General features: G+C 44.9%; 1 protein-coding gene across 9 annotated transcripts in view; it reads left to right on the plus strand.

Annotated features, from left to right (window-relative positions):
* LOC142568505 (glycerophosphocholine phosphodiesterase GPCPD1-like) overlaps nucleotides 1-16,364 on the plus strand; it is a 193,105-nt gene that overhangs the window by 140,115 nt on the left and 36,626 nt on the right. For all 9 annotated transcript variants that reach the window (XM_075678417.1, XM_075678423.1, XM_075678422.1 and 6 more), the window contains 3 exons: nucleotides 3,266-3,349; nucleotides 9,539-9,649; nucleotides 13,047-13,209. In XM_075678417.1, coding sequence (XP_075534532.1) covers nucleotides 3,266-3,349; nucleotides 9,539-9,649; nucleotides 13,047-13,209 — 358 coding nt within the window. The remainder of the gene's footprint in view (nucleotides 1-3,265; nucleotides 3,350-9,538; nucleotides 9,650-13,046; nucleotides 13,210-16,364) is intronic.

The raw sequence follows: 16,364 nt of genomic DNA on the forward strand, positions 1-16,364 counted from the left end.
GCATCTTTTCCGATGTCATCCAGCCATTTTTTGTGGCGGTGAGACGAACATTTGCTACGAGTGAAAGAAAAAAGAAAGTCAGTGTTTTGGTAGAACGAACTTAGCAACATCATGCGATTCCTCACCCCATTGAAAAAAAATACAAAAATTCTCACCTGGTATGCGAAGGCTCGCGAAGACCCTGGCTGGAATTTTCCTGGTTTGTACCTTGAAAATAACGAATGCCAGGAGCTTGTGGCTGGTGGCACGTGCGGCTAGGCACACCGTGAAGCCTCGTCGGGCACATCCAGTGTTTGCGATCCGTATGGTGCTTTCGCCGACCACATTGTTTGTCCTGTTGGCTGGGTTGTCTATTCGGGCCATCGTCTGGTCCATATTGGCAATGTTTACAACATGTAGTTGTTACGCCATCGGAGAAAGTTTGCGGCAGACCGAAAGGCACTTGCTGCCCCCGAAAACTCTTCGGGCATCTTCTGGCTCTCGTTTGTAGATCGGCGCATTGACACGTCGAACCACTGCTTCCATCCACTTATGTAATGGCTGGAAGCTACGAAGTTTCCCAACTGCGTGTTGTTGGCTATTCTGACAGCCTCTTCAGAGATAAGCCGGTTACCAGCTGCACGTCCTGCCATTCTTTCCCGCTCGAAGAACTCGAAGAGCACATCGTGCACGCATTCACTGAAAAGTGGGGCGCCGTTACTCAGCTTTCTTCGAAGTTTTGCTCTCCCGTAGTTTTGCTGAAGCAACTTCTCGAAATTACTGTCCCATTCCCGTATCCGTTTGCGGTGGAGCTCGAAATGTCGAGAAGTTTGATGCACATTTCTTCCGTTTTCTCGATGCCATTGTACGACCTCAACTTTCTTCGCCACTGTGTACGAATGCATTGGCATCACGAACTTCACAACGCCAAAATAAGACTACAAATGGCGCGTGCAAACGAGCATGCGAATGGCTTGAAAGGAAGGATTGGATTGGATTGGATTAGCTTCTTGGACTTGATGAGGCAGACCAGTGTTGCTCAGGCTGATAAGGGCGCAGGTGGGCGGAGGAGGTGCTTTCCCGGAACAGCGTGGAAATATGAAATTGACAGTAAAGTTAAGGGGGGGGGGGGGCCCTTGCACGGGTGGGGGCGCTTGTTCAGAATTTCACGGTATGTTAAAAAATTGCCATTGTAAAAAGTAGGCTGTGAAAAATGAAATGTTAATTCATACCTCTAAGCAGCATGTCAAGCATTAGATGCGCTGAAATAGAAATCTGTACTTGCTTTTGCGGAAGTTTCAGGTTCACAACCGCAGTGTGCATCACATTCAGCAGCTGCGCGAACACTGGCGGCTATAGTTTAGCGTGCATGAAATCGGTGAGTGACACTATCGACGACAGTGCACTTTGCGTGAATGTTGGGGTCGGTGTCAAAGGCGGGCCACTGCCAGTCTCGTCGTCGCTACTGCTGCTGTTGTCACCTCTGTCGCATCACGCCACTGTCTGTGTCACGACAATGATCACCCCGCCGGAGATTCTTCACAGAATGAGGCAGCACTATCTGCACTCGGACTCCTCCATTGAAGCGGGAGTGAACTAGCGCTAAAACAAACCATGCAATGACAACCGAGAGAGGGAGGCGCGGGAAAAAAATTCCCTGTATTCCCACATAGTGGCAGCACATGTTCTAATATATACTCACTCACTTAATAAATACTCACTTGGAATACTTGTTTATAAATCTGTTAACGGAAAGCTCCCATTCCCTATAATTATTACCAGCCAGTATCCATATTCCACGTCCACCCGTTTCGCTTGTACCAACAGCTATTTACTACCAAAACCTAGAACTAATTATGGTAAATTTACTACTAATTTTTCAGCCACACTACTTTGGAACTCATTACCGTGTCATATTAAGATATCCTCTCATTTTTACACATTCAAATCAAACCTTCGTAAATTTTGCACTCAATATAACAATTTGATCGTTATCACTTTATTAATAAGTGCTTTGTGTCGTTAAATATTTTACAGCGTAAGCTAGTGACTAACTTAATATGGTGTCTTTTGTGTTTTCATATAGCTGCTTTGTATTTATATATCCTACTCATTTGTAATGGGAGGTCCCCTGTACAGTCTGTTGACTATGGGACCTCCCTCTGTATGTATGTATAATCCCCATTTGTAATCTTATTATTATGCAAATAAATAAAAAACTCTTGAACATGACAGAAAAGAAAGTTAGGAAATTGGCAGGCTTTTTTAACGTATAGACGGCACCGTAAATATACCGCATCGATTATTTTGGGCTTCGTTCACGGCGCCGTATATTTACGTCATTGACCCTCAAAGGGTTAAGTTTCATGTGGTTCGAGGCTAATTGATTGTTCAAAACTAATCGAACTTGGCAAGACCCAATGGCTATGACGCCGATAAGCAGCATTTCTAAAGTTAATTCCTGTATGGGCGGCTGCATCCCAGTGCGAGCGGATGATAGTCGGCTTTTTCTGGAAGTACATAATCCTTATTGAAATTCGAAATGAAGATTTTTTATTACTTCAGCCTGTTTATTAAAATGTGTCAATAAATATACATAGTAGCAGTCGAAAGAAGCACACTGATCCAAACATCCTTTTTGATCGATGTCAGCTATCAGCCAATAGCAGCAGTCTATGGGAATCTAGCCTATGACATATGCAAGCCATCGGCAGCTTCAAAACGATTGAAGAGAAGACCTTGTTTGTAGAGTGTGTTTGAGAAAAAGATGAATTTGCACTTCACTTGTTAGCTTCATGCGCTGCACACGAGTGCAAAATTAGGCCGAGATGTTCACAGAAGCGTATGCTATCCACATACTGTGTTTTTGCCAAGCCCAAGGGGTGGTTCAGGACCCCTTCAAGCTTTCATACACCACCTATGGGGGGTGCTATGCATATATGCTTGGAAAGGTTGTAGAGGCAGCCAGTGTTCGGCAAGCATGTGAATTTCGTGGCCATTACCTGGGATTTTATATTCGGGAACTACTGCGTGCTTTGTGCTTTCATAGCATTGCTGGATGTACCTTTTTGCTTTCACAGGGTAGCAGGGTAGCTTATGCAATGCACATGCGTAGGCAGCTTCCTTGCAGCTTTGTGCATGGTTTTAGTTGGTTAATACAAGCTGAGGGCAAAGGAGAATCTGTGAGGATCTGTACTTGTGGTGTTCACCGTTGATGGAGCTGCTAGCGCTGCTAGCTACGGCCTTGAACATTGGTTTACATTGTTTCATTCTTTTTTTCCCAAAGACAGGACCAGCGTGTGAAGAGAGTGACCAGCATAGCAACATCTCCGACTTTGAGTGCGTCAAGTGGCCAGTCATTGAAATAGCTGTGAGTGGGCAGCTCCTTTTTAATCGCTTGCTGAGCTCATTTGCATGTTTTGGTAGCAATGGGCCTGATGCTGTTTGTGTTTAACATTAATCAAATCAATGTTTGAATTATTTTATTTGTTTTTCTGTACTTTGGTTTACAAATAATTTGGCACACAGAATACTTGCCCACTCAAGCATTGATTGGGGGCATGCGTTAGACATAAGGCCGTGACATTGCTTGCTTTGCTTTCTGGTTAAACTGGTCTGCACATGCCTGCATGGGCTTTTCTTCATCAGGTGAGTTTTGTGAGGACTTTTAGTCGTTAAAGACTAGACGGTGTACTGACCTGTTTTTCTCAAGCACCAATGTTATTGAGGGGCATGGAGTAATCACCGGCCTCTGAAGCAAACACTCGCTTTGAGGTTTGGGAGAATTATGGAATTGCACTTACCCTGGCCGTGTGAACACTTCCACTCAACGCTTTTGTATTTCGCGCATACCTTCTCCATGCTTAGTGAAACTTGACATTAAAGGGAAGCTGAAGAATCTGTCGAATTCAATAAGACGCTCATATACGGATGAGGGAACATTATAAACCATGTAGGTAAAATTTGAGGTTTTTTTTTCAATTAGGAGCGACGTAATCGTCGGTTAAAATTGTGCTGTAGCTCCGCCCCCCGTCGAATGCCGCGCGCTGCTGCTGACGCTGACGATGCGAGCGGAGACCGGAAACCGCGGTGTTGTGACGTCAACTCTAGTGTTTTGTTCCTTCGCAGCCTGTGCGACCGTGAGTGGCCGTGCTTGTTTCTGCGTGTGTGCCATCATAATCTGCTTCGATCGACCCTGCATTCCTTTGTTGGTGCGTCTGCGTGTATGTAGAGTGGTAGTATACGGCCAGCCCTGCAATTCGGCCTGCGCAGTTGCTGTATATGGCCACAGAATGAGAGAGGACTACTTGCCACTAGCAGGCTTTCTAAACGCAGCGCGAGAAGATCGGAGCAATGAAAACAAAGACGGCACGAGTGCGGACTGACTGATGATAACTGGTGTTGGAAGGCCTTATGAATACACGAACTCGCCCAAACCTGGATTTTGATTTACTGCGAGCTCCTTCGTGTTAGCACGCTGAACAGAAGGTGCATGTTTATCTCCCGCCCTTGACGCAGGTTTCGTTGCAAAGCGCCGCGAATTTTCTGTTGTAAAACAGCCTGCATGCAGCTACCATAACGCAGTGCAAATGTAGAGTTTGCATGTGCTGGAAAGCCGGCGCACGCCAGGACGCTACGCTCCCCCCCTTCTCTCACGCACAGCGAGAAACCGACAGTCTCACGTAGCCGACGGAATTCGCCGCCTTTACGACTTCGGTTACGAGTAGTGTGCAGATGGCGCACAGACGAAGGTCACTATACATACTGCATGAAGCGGGAAGCTTTTCACGCGTTTAAACCGTCTTTGTAGATTGCCGACAGCTTTGGACAGCGCACAAATGCCGACGATCGCATCCCCGCTTACGTTCCACGAGGAGGCATGCAGGAACACAACACTACAGTTGTTTGACCGGAAACGAGCTCACTAGATCGGCGAAAGATCGGCGAGATCACTAGATCGCTTTGCAAAAAACATACTCACCAAAGAGCATTTCCAACACGAGGAGATTCCAAGACTTCGCTTTCGTTCGCGTCGAAAGCACTGCTCGCACCAGCATCGTTTGCTTCTTCGAGAGGCCGGCTCTTCGCAATCGGCTCGTACATGTAGGGAGTAACGCCGAACTCCTCAGAAAAACGCAGTCTCTCTAAATTTTCCATTACCTCTTAATTTTCCATTACAGCACCAAACTACCTGGCACCGCCAGGTAGTTTGGTGCTGTGTAGCGGCAGCGGTCGGTCACTAGAGTTGACGTCACGAGGCGCCCGACCAATCACAGGCGGAAACGAGACGCGCGAGCTGGGCGTGTCCGCTGCTGCACTTTTCGTCGAAATAAAATATATTTGCGCTTCCTTTCGCTCAATTTCTATACGATATTCGAATTTGGGGGGTTGAAAACCATTATGTACACATGTTCACTCATTTTTTCTGGAAAACCTTTCAGCTTCCCTTTAACTGAGAGAAATCTCTAGCTTGTATAGGAGCAGTTCGTGTTGCTGTAAGATAACTTGCCAGGTCCCTGACGTGGAGGCTTGCATCTTGATATTACATCCAGGTGGCAGTCGGGGAAGTCTAAGCAGTACATTTGTTCAGAACACGGAAAGTAGTGTTTAGAACTGCCTAAACCAACATGTTTAAGATGGCACAGTGCAAATAAGGTTGCTAGAAATGCTGATAGTCGTGGAACTATTTAAGATAAGTATTCCTGCTCTAAGCCTTACTGTTAGTTTACTGTTAACCACATGCCCTCTGAGTTTATAGCAGTATGTCTGGCAAACCCACACTCGGAGCTATCACTTGGCTGGGATGGTAACAAGACGGTAGGGCACCAACACTATGCTAATATATTTGACTCCCATAAATTCGACCCTTGCGGTACCGCAAGATTAGGTCCAATTATCCAAATTGACAAATTAACAAAAGTAGGAAAATAATGAAATAAAACTTTATTGCTTGAAGTAGTCTGTTTTGTTGCTTTTTTGCTCTCGAAATGCTACTCAACCAGCATGCAGCCAAGAGTGCTGACATGTTTAAGCGCTGCCTCGTGGTTTGACTGAGAACAAAAGGTTCTGCAACATTGAGCACTGTCTCAAGATCAGCTGCACTTGGTTGCTCCAATGGGATGCTATCGGGAAAAATGTGCTTTTCTTTGCGCCTTATTTCTCGACAATCTACATGACATAAAAGAAGCAGGGACGAATGGCTTCACAGGCAGAAAGAGCATGGGCTACTAAACGATAAAAATACAGCTGTGCCAAGTGCGGTCCTTTGCAGTGTCCTGCTCCAAAGCAGCATTTTAGCAGAAAATTGTGCCAAGCCTGCACCAAATGAAGCACAAGAACGAAAGCCCCCTTTCGTTGATGGTGCCTTGGCCAGTAAACCTGAAACCAAAGCCTAGACCACACCGTCGTCGTTATCATCGTGGAAGTCGCCGGTGTGGCCATAGCTTTGGATATAGCAGATGTCGGCTGTTCTTCGTTCATTGTTTTTGCACTTTTGTTGCATTTTTCTCCAGCCGATGTTCCACTGTACTGCCAATGTACGGCCTTCATGTTTGCGAGGTTCACAATACAGTTTATTCCATGTACCGTCCAATTTTGTTAATTCAAACATGATAAATTCGATCATGCTAAATTCGAACACGCTTAATTCGAACTTAATTCGAACTTAATTCGAACTTAATTCGAACATACTTAATTTGAACTTTATTAGAACATGCTTAATTTGAACATACTTATTTCGAACTTCCGGTTTATTCAAATTGACGTTGTGGTCCCGTCAAAGTTGCGTATTCCAAGGCGCGAAAATGCCCAGTGATTCGAATGCACAAGTATTTGCGACGGTTAATTCGAACATACTGTGCTCCAACAATGCTCTCAGCAGCACGTCAAATCACGCGGTGGCACCGCCGACCAGCATTGCTCTGACCCCACCATATAGGAAAGGCTTAGGAGAAATCGTCTGCTTGCTTGCATCAGCTCTTGCTCGCGCTTGTTTTGGTTGGTCTCATTTGCGCTTGTTCTCTTACAATGACGCGTCTAAACTGAGACGTCCTGATGGAAAGGTTTTTGGAGACAGTGTGCCATATCTGATTCTGTACAACAAGACAGACCCTGAAAAAAGGACGTGAAGACGACACCCAGTACCTCATTCTCCTTGTCTTTCGAACGCGACAACACCGCAGCAGAAGGGAGCACACCAACATGATTATGATCAGTGGCAACGACTTCGTCACCGTGATAGGACATGACTCGCGTACAGAACGCAGGACGAAGAAGGTAAACAATGCGCCGATCTGTCAGCAGACGAAGGAAAAAACATGGGCACACAGAGGGAAGCAGTAGCGGAGGCCCCGTCCTGGCCTCGGCACCTCCGCTGCTTCGTTGGCAGAGTTAATTAGCGCCATCCAGCAAGTTGGCGGCAAAGCAAATCTGCTTCCCTCCCGCCCTACCTCTCAACTATGCTCCCCTCGCCCTCCCACTCAGCTCCCTTGTAAATCCCTCATCTTCAACAGTCTCCACGCATGGCCGCCTCCACGCCGGAGCTGCCAGCCCTGCCGGCCTGACACTAGCTTTGCTCGCTCTTTGATGTTTAGTTTTCTGCCATTATCGGGAAGCGAGCATTGGCCGGCGTGGGCAGTTTCGTGGTCCTCGCCCACAGTGGTGCTTGCGCGCTGCGATATTTTCATGACTCGCACCGTTCATGCATCGTGCTATGGTGCACGAATATTTCAAAAACAAGTCCTCCTTTTAATTCGAACAAATTTTCGGGCACCTTCGAGTTCGAATTATCGAGATTCGACTGTATCAGCAGGGCACAGAACTTCCTCAAGGAGGATGTTGGACAAAAAAAGATTTAAATAATTTCCATTTGCACATTGTTTAGCAAAAGCGTTAGCAGTGCCACTGAATATTCTAATACGTGGAATCAACTGCTGACATATTTGCTTATGAGTAGGGACATTCTTTGCAGCCCTGCACGATTGGAAGAGCAGATTTCATTGTTGTAATTTAAGCGGCTTTCACATGTACTATGGCATGTGTGAACCATGGCAGTCTTCCTGTCCTGTGTACATTAGAAGAAACCTAGGGACATCTTCACTGTAACTTCGGTTTAGTCGTGCATGTCCTTGGGAATGGTCTTGTTGACATGCTCAGGTTCAGATAACTTTTTTGTTCTTGTTTGTTTGAAACGTGCCGTACGTGCACTACTCGCGTCCTGGAAGCAGCTTTGCAGTGTGATATACACACAAACAAAGCCATTGTATTAAATATGAACGAACGGACTATTTTGGTAATTTTTAGCCGAAACACCTCATTGATGTGCATAAATCCAGCTCTGCTATATTTATTATTTATGCTAAAATTTCGACCTTATCTGGAAACTAGATATGTTGCACACTACATGAAAAGTGCTTGTCGCTGTGCAAGGAGGTTAAATAGCTGTTCCACCACTGAAAATAAGATAGTTTCATGCCTCGGGAAGCATTAATACTGTTTGCTCAATTTCTTGTGTTTTCGAGCTTTTAGTAATTGCTGAGCTCATTATGGGGTGTCGATGGAAGGTTGAATTGACTAAACAAGTTTTTCTTCCCCAGCAATGTGTTGTTTCTGTATTGATGCAGTGCATTCGAATTAACCGATGTCAAATTAATGGGAGTGATTGTATGTTCTTATGTTTACTTGGAGTGTAAGCTGATAGCATTGAAAAAATTTTAGTGATACAACGTATTCATAATGGTCTGACAATGTAATAAGTAGTATGATGACCTCCAAGGCAAATTGCCTAGTCATTTTTGTGCCATGCAGCCTGATTACTATCCCGTGTAATATTGGGTTGCTCATAAATTAGAGGTGGCAACATCTTAGTCATTCATTGTTGGATTTCAAGATTTAACTTGAATATCTGTGTGGCTCTGTGTTTATTGGGTCGAGGCAGAAAATGTTGTCTGTGAGCTAGAAACACGGTCTCTACTATATATGAAAGCCGCTGTAGTAGTTTAGTGGCTATGGAACTGTTTCTGGGCTCGAGGTCATGAGATTTAGTTCCATGCTAAAGAACCCCAGGCAGTAAGCTTCTATCCTGTCTTTCTCTACGGTATGCATCATAATCAGATTCTGGTCTTGGCACGTAAAACCCCAGAATTTTTTTTTTTTAAAGTCTGTATGAGAAAAGCTTTTTAGAGCAGCCAACCTATATACAGCAATTAAATGTATAGTTATATGCATTGGGATTGTTACATCCTATAAGCCAATGCTACAATTTTGTATGGATGCATCAAGCCTGTAATTTCTACTCTCGTATGACACATGGCCACCTGTTCAAATTAAAAAGGAAAAAGGCCAGATGTTAACTGTTCGCTTTTCTTTGAGCATATGTTGTCACCTGCTGTTGAAAACATGTTTTATATGCATTTCCTCTACTCTGCATTAGCTTTCTTTTGTCAATGATTGCACTGACTGAAGGTACTTGTGTCACTCCTTTTATCAGTTTAGTGCTATAACTAAAATTTCCATCTATTAGCAAGAAGCTAATATTTTGGCAATGCAACCTTGTTTGCAGGTCATGAAAGAAGGTGAATATGAGTTCAAGAAGCAGAATCAGTTCGGGAACATCTATGTGCCTGAAGACTTTGTCATCTTCCAGGCGCAGGTTATGGATTCATCCAATATTGTGAGTGCTACCTAACCTCGTCGTTCTGTTGCAGTAAGTGTGTGCGCAAGTGTCCCATGTTTTAAAGCTCCTGAAATTATTGCTCCCTTTAATCTTTTCCTTCCTCCACGACTTAAAAAATGCAAGGTGGTTTACGTTTTGTGGCCTTGTCATTATTGTCTCTGGGGGTGGTCAACGCTTCAAGCTGGTAAGAAGTCTGCAGAGCATTAGGTAGATCCATGCGCATGTAGTAAGTAATAAGGTCTAAATTTGCAAATTAGATGCTGGAACTGTCACACATAAAAGGTCCAAGAGGTCAAATAGCTTGGTTGCAGGTTGTTTGATTCTCTCTGAAGGCTCAAAAGGCAAGTGTAATGAAATGTGGCTTGACACACTGGAGAGGGGGAGCATTTGCTCACTTTTCCACATTTATTTTATTTCCTTGGTTTTTGTTTGTTTGCAGTAAATTGCATTAGGGGTTGCCGCCTGTAGAGCTAGGGATACGTATAATTGCACCTCAGTGGGTTGGAGTAGCAGCTTAGGCATTCACATGTTCTGTTAATATTGCATCTCCAGACAGTTACAAAGATTTTTGGACTGTGCACACTTGATGCACTCACCTTGCCTGCATGCAAACGAGAGAATGGAGAGAGAATGCTTGGTTGTTGGTTGTGCTCCCCCCTTGCCTCTCCTCCTCAAATGCTGTTGTCTGTCTCCCCCTTTTTCCTGCCATATTCCCTTTCTCTCCTTAAATTTGGTGTGTGGGGGCTCTTCTCCAGTAGCATTCCAGCGAGCGCACTCAGTTGATTTTGACACTGGGCTTTTCCGGTCTATTGTTGTTTCAGGCTATGTTAGACGAGGAGCGGGCCGCGAGGTAAGTCGGCCCGCACCCTCACTCTGCTGCATCGAACAAGAGTTGCTCAGTCATCGTTGCTGGCTTCACACCTACCAACATGTCCCTCCCCGATGAAGTTCATCTGCTGCCACTGCTGATGCCGTCAAGTTATCGAAGAGTCTTTGACGATGCCACTGAGTACAGTGGCGCTGATGGTTCGGGGTGGCCTTGGTTCGACGGCACCGCAGGTTGCGACATCGGCCGTTCTGGTCCGTCATCGCCCGCTTCCCCACCGACCTCACCGACGCTCTTCCCCACCCTGCATGCGTGCAACTGTTCTCCCATTTCCCCTTTTTTTGCCCACCCTCCCTACTCCACCAATTTCCTTTTCTGGGTCATTTTGCCACCTGTGCCCATTGTCACAATTGGTGACTCAGCACACACAAGAACACTGCAGTGGTGACATTTTCATCAAGCTTTAACCCAACCACACCAGTTCCAGGGACAGTGAAAACAGCAATGCTCAACAGTGGCTGACAGCTGTACGTTGTTTTGTGGGGTCAAGTGGACTTCACGGTTCATTTTACCTTCCTTTTCTACCTACTTTGCATTTATTTTTTTACCTCACTGTCTCCTTCCCTGACCTGTCAACATGTCTTGTTGGCTTCATCCCGAGTTTGCAATGCTGTCACAGACTAGCTGATTTGGTTATGTCAGGGAATGAAGCATCCACACTATGCAGATTCTGTTTCCCTCTGTGTGTGCATGGTTGTATGGGCGTGATCGAATTAATGGTGGTGAATGAGATGCTATTAATGGCCTGGCTAGTGCTCCTCCAATACGTAAGGGGGGAAGCGGGGGGTGTTGTTATTTCTCCAGGTTGCCTCGTCTTGTCGAAAAGGGTGTAGGAGATTAGGCAGCACACTGGCTCACTGCTGGGTCTTGCCAGGTGAACTTCTCATAATGTAAATTAAATTTCATATTTGGCGCATACATGATGTGCTGTGTGGTCGACTCATTGCTTCTAAGTCAACCTATAGTAGAAAAATTGTGCAGGTTTTCCCGAGTTAGGAAATTTTTTTTTTTTTTGCCCTGGTTTAAAGAAACAATATAAACACTGTTATCAGTTTATACTAAAGTATTCTTTGAAAATTCTCCCTGTTAATTTCATGATAATACGGTGGTTAATAAAATAGAAAAGGAAGGTTAGGTTCGGTACAGCAGTGCGACGTCACGGATTTCAAAGTATTTTTTTCATATTTGGGCTGCATTGGCTCAATAAAGGTTCCCGAAACTTGCGATGCTCAATCTTTGGCTCCTGTAGGACGCAGTGTAGTCCATTTTTATCAGTGTACAACTAGACCCTAGCAGACGGCATCAAAATCCGTGACCTCATGGTGAGCTGGTGCAGGAATGTAGAGGTAGTGTTGCCACTCGTATTTCTTTTTCGTGCCTTTTTCTGGCTAAGGAAGCCTTTTCTCATGCTAATAGTGGTGTTTTTGGTATAGTGAAGGGTATTTTACTTATACAGGTGAAATAATTATTCTCGTTAGTGTCACTTCAAAATGGAAAAACTTGGTGGGAGCCGAGATATCATTGGCACAGCGCAAGTTTTCTCAGATTTCTTTCTTTGTGGAGAGTGAGAAGGTTCCAGTTGTGGTGTCTGTTGTTTATGTTGTTGCAAAAGTGGCAGAAGAGCAAGTTGGCTGTTCAGCATGCAGAAACTAGCCAGACAGTGCACCTTACTATAAAGCGACAAAGCCAACTCCCATTGACAGTGATCAGCCATTGAGCCAGGGTAACCCCACCACGCTTCTAAAAATTTTCAGAAAATTACTTTTGAACGGTCCACACGGCAAAGCGAAGCACTTTCTAAAGACCATAAAAACTTATTCCTCCAATTTGTGGAAATGAATTGGACTTGGGAAACTTTTCAACATTACTGTAATTAAGAACGGTGGCTGCCCAAACCATCAGAGTGGATGTCACTAGTGTGCTTGAAGCATGAATACATTGGCAGAAACTATTTGTGGGCTCAGTTTTTATCTACTTATATGGCAGTTGCCCTTTTCCTCTTGTATGTTCTAGGAACCTTCTGAATTCATAATTGTCATGTTGCTTAGCATGACTTACCCACCTTTTCTTTTTTGTTCCCAAATGTTCTTTGCATAATACATCAGGGATGCGACATTTGTCTCGAAACTCCAAGTTCTCTATGCTTCTGTTATGCATGATACCAGAAAAGCAGTTTTGCAAGCTGCAAGTTTAGGAGTGTTAGTTGCATTGTAAAAGTGTGGCTTCAAAGAAACACCGCTCTTTCAGTAAGTGGCTCTAGTATGCACTGGGGGTTGGATTCTATACCGAAATGTGCTTGTAGTTATGTATTTTGTTTTTCTCTCTGATACTGTGTGAAGGGACACATGCAAGAGGTTGTCTTTGGCTGGCAGATAAAGTTTGTGGCTTCTATAACTTCAGGCTTGCTTCTTGTTGCCTGTTAATAGGGAGGGGGTGACGAAAGTATTTGTCGGGAAGAAAAAAAAGGAAACTCAGTTGAAGTACGTTCTTTTCTTTTTTCATTGGCAGGCATACATGGTTGACTTCTACATGCATCGGAGTACCGCAGAGTCTAGCATTCCTGAGCACATCGGTTTCAGCTACATCCTACCAGGGAACATGAAGGAGACCTTCGGGACGTGCACTGTACCCATTACTGGTACCCGACACCAGCCAGTTGGCCAGCTCAATGGTAACGCTCGCTTTTAGAGGTTGTGCCCAGTGATGCATTGCGAGGGCACAAAATTTGGCAGTCTTGATGCGATAAGGTAACGTACAAGAGCTCATTGGCCAGTTGCCTGTTCCTAAGTTCACGTACTGGGGTCAGAAAGATGTTCCGCGTCCACCACCTGAGCGGCACTGGCTGACACTCCCAGGGCTAATCTTGCGCACACACAAATACCCAATTAAGTGGCTGGGAGGATGGCTGCCATGGTAGCCTAATTAGTAAAGTACTACACACGTAATTCAGAGAAGTACTACACACGTAATTCAGAGAATGTGGGTTCGGCTTCCACCTCTGGCAATTATCCTTTTGTCCACTTACATTTCCCTTTACCTTATTACTTTCACATATCAATTAAAAAACAATCAGCCTTACCTATGCTTACTCTGGCCTCATTGTATGGGTGTGACTAACAAAAAACAGATCCCCTTGTTCTTCTCATTCACTGCATGGTGAGTGCCTTGAATTTGTTAGTCTTGATACCACTTTCCCATGGAAGACTGCCTCTTAATCTTCAGCCTTGGGAACTGAGAAATTAGCCTTAACTTTAGAATATGACAGTTTGATATCCCCACTGGCCAATTTGCATACATCTTTGGGACACGGTCAAAATCTTTTCGCATTTTCTTGCGAGCTTGCTCGGAGTTCCTACCGTTTTTCATATGCTCATTGTACTTTTTCTAAGGTAAGGAAGGTTCGAGTCAGAGCTTTGACGTAAACAGAGCAGGATTTAAAGCTCACTTTTGTCTTTTTCATCTCCTTTTATTATTGTTTCCCCTTTCCTATCTCTTTCACTCATTACCAGCAGAGAGTTTTCATGGAGACTGAATTCTTGCACCAAAACAGTAACTTAATAAAGGGATGCATTTGCAGTTAGTATACATGCTGCAGTTGTAAGACTCTGAGCCAGCCTGAATGCATGTATTTATCAGGGCAGTCCACTGTATTAAGACGGCAAGCTGGGCGAGTTGGTGATTGAACATGTTCCTATGGGTGGGCAGCGCAACCCGGACGAAGGACGAAGGCGCTCGTGTTGTGTACTTCCTCTTGTCCTTCGTCCGGGTTGCGCTGCCCACCCATAGGAACAGTCCACTGCGCTGATCATGCACAAGTGAAGTTGTCCTTCCTTGTTTAACGGTCTCTGCAAATTGTTCAATTGCCAAGATGCATAGTTTAGTCACAAAGGGCTATGGCATTCTGCCGCTGAGCACAAGGTCGCGGGTTCAATTCTCGGCCATGGTGGTCACATTCTGATGGGGGGTGAAATACAAAAATTCTTATGTACTTGTCTAGTCGAACCCGACTACCGTATTTACTTGCATAATGATCGTACTGTGTAATGATCGCACCCCTGAATTTTGTCGTCAGAATTTGATTTTTTTTATTTCCCGTGTAATGATCGCGCCCCGAACTTGCCGCAGCCATATGTCGTGTGCCAAGTCTAGCTAATGTTGATTGCGCTTACCATCTGTCGAATGCTACGCAAACGACTCTTCCAAGACAAACCAAGCGGTCTGCATGCACCAAACATTCTTAAGTAGATGCCTCATTTCATTACTTTCACCACTTTCTGCACTTCCATGACTAAAAAAAAAGCTGCAACCAAACTTGCCTTTATTATGTGTAGGCTTTATAATGGTTGTGGTCAACAACAACAAAAAAGGCGCCTTTCGATTCTTCTCATCTGCACTCGTGGGCACGCAACAAATCGCGAGCGGCAACGATAGTAGCCACATTTACACTGATACGTTGAAAGTGTACCCTATTCATACACCGACGCTTGTAACACAGCTAAGATATTCACCCACCCTTAGCGGAAACGTGCCGTATTAGGATAGTAGTGAAGACAGATGCCGCAGTTTCCGCAGCATGTCGGCCATGTGTTTCTGTGTCACTGGCAGCTAAACGCGCCCATCTGTTTCTGTCCCCTCAAAGTGGACATGGCTACACTATTGCCCCCAAACTTGCTGATATTAACGATATTATTCATTACTGATACGGAAGAAACTGTTTCAGTGCACATAATGTACTCAGGAGAAGAAAAAAAAATCACATTCGGCGCGTTCGGCTTATTCCGCCGGCCGCCATTTTTGTTTTGGTGTCCCGCCGCAAACGCTGGCTGAAAAAAATTTGTTTTTCTTTTCGCGGGAAATTTAACCCGCATAATGATCGCACCACTTATTTTGCATCAATTATTCTGACAAAAAAGTGCGATCATTATGCGCTTTTTACGATCTAACAAATGTTATCGATGGTTCTATCTACTGTCCGCTGTCACCGAACCTTGTGTAATCTCATTGCATGATGCGAATGGTGTAGAACTTTCTGGAAGACATGCGGCTACCAACGATTACTCTGGAACATTCGATGAGTCATGTATAAAAGCCGATGCGCTTGACCGACAGAGCAGAATTCGATGATCGCCGACCGTGTTCGCCGCTATTGCTGTTCTTTGAGTGTAATTTCCTTTGTAGGCACAAGTTCGCCCAATAAAAAGTTAGTTTTGTCATTCACAGTTTTACACCTGCATTATTCACCGTCACTACTGCGTGACAATATCGAATACATTTACATCGAATTATCCTGTATGTTGAGCAGTATGTTGAGAGAGTGAGTATACTGTATGTTGAACACAGTATAGTCACAATGAGTATATATAGTAAAAATTATGCTCACATCAAAGAAAAATGGCCCGATATGTCGAACGTCAAGCGGCACAAAAGTGCACCCCCAAAGTGTGCTTTCCCTCGCGGCAGCGGGGAAAGCAGCCGACACATCCCACAAGTGGTTTAGCCCAGCAGTGCGGCTCCATGCACCCGCTCTCCCTACAGTGACCACACTGAGTCGGGCGAGTTGGGGACACCCCCTGCAAAAAATGGTGTTCACCCGCCCGCAGCGCTTGCTCAGACAGCCAATAAGAGGCTCTTGTGCCCTCGTCGTGCAAGATGGTGCAAGTCTTAGTTGCCTCGCTTCTTTTCTTGTTCATTGTGTTTGCACCTTGTAGGCCTTCTCTTGCAGTGTTGCCGTGATGGCTAGTGCGAAGTGGCTGAATTTGCCTTTCGCCGTGCAGCTCAAAATCGTAAAATGAGTCGAATGTGGTAAGAAGCCGTATGTTACTGCAG

This window comes from Dermacentor variabilis, unplaced genomic scaffold (genome assembly GCF_050947875.1).
Source record: "Dermacentor variabilis isolate Ectoservices unplaced genomic scaffold, ASM5094787v1 scaffold_20, whole genome shotgun sequence".
In the NCBI taxonomy this organism is placed as follows: Eukaryota; Metazoa; Arthropoda; class Arachnida; order Ixodida; family Ixodidae; genus Dermacentor; species Dermacentor variabilis.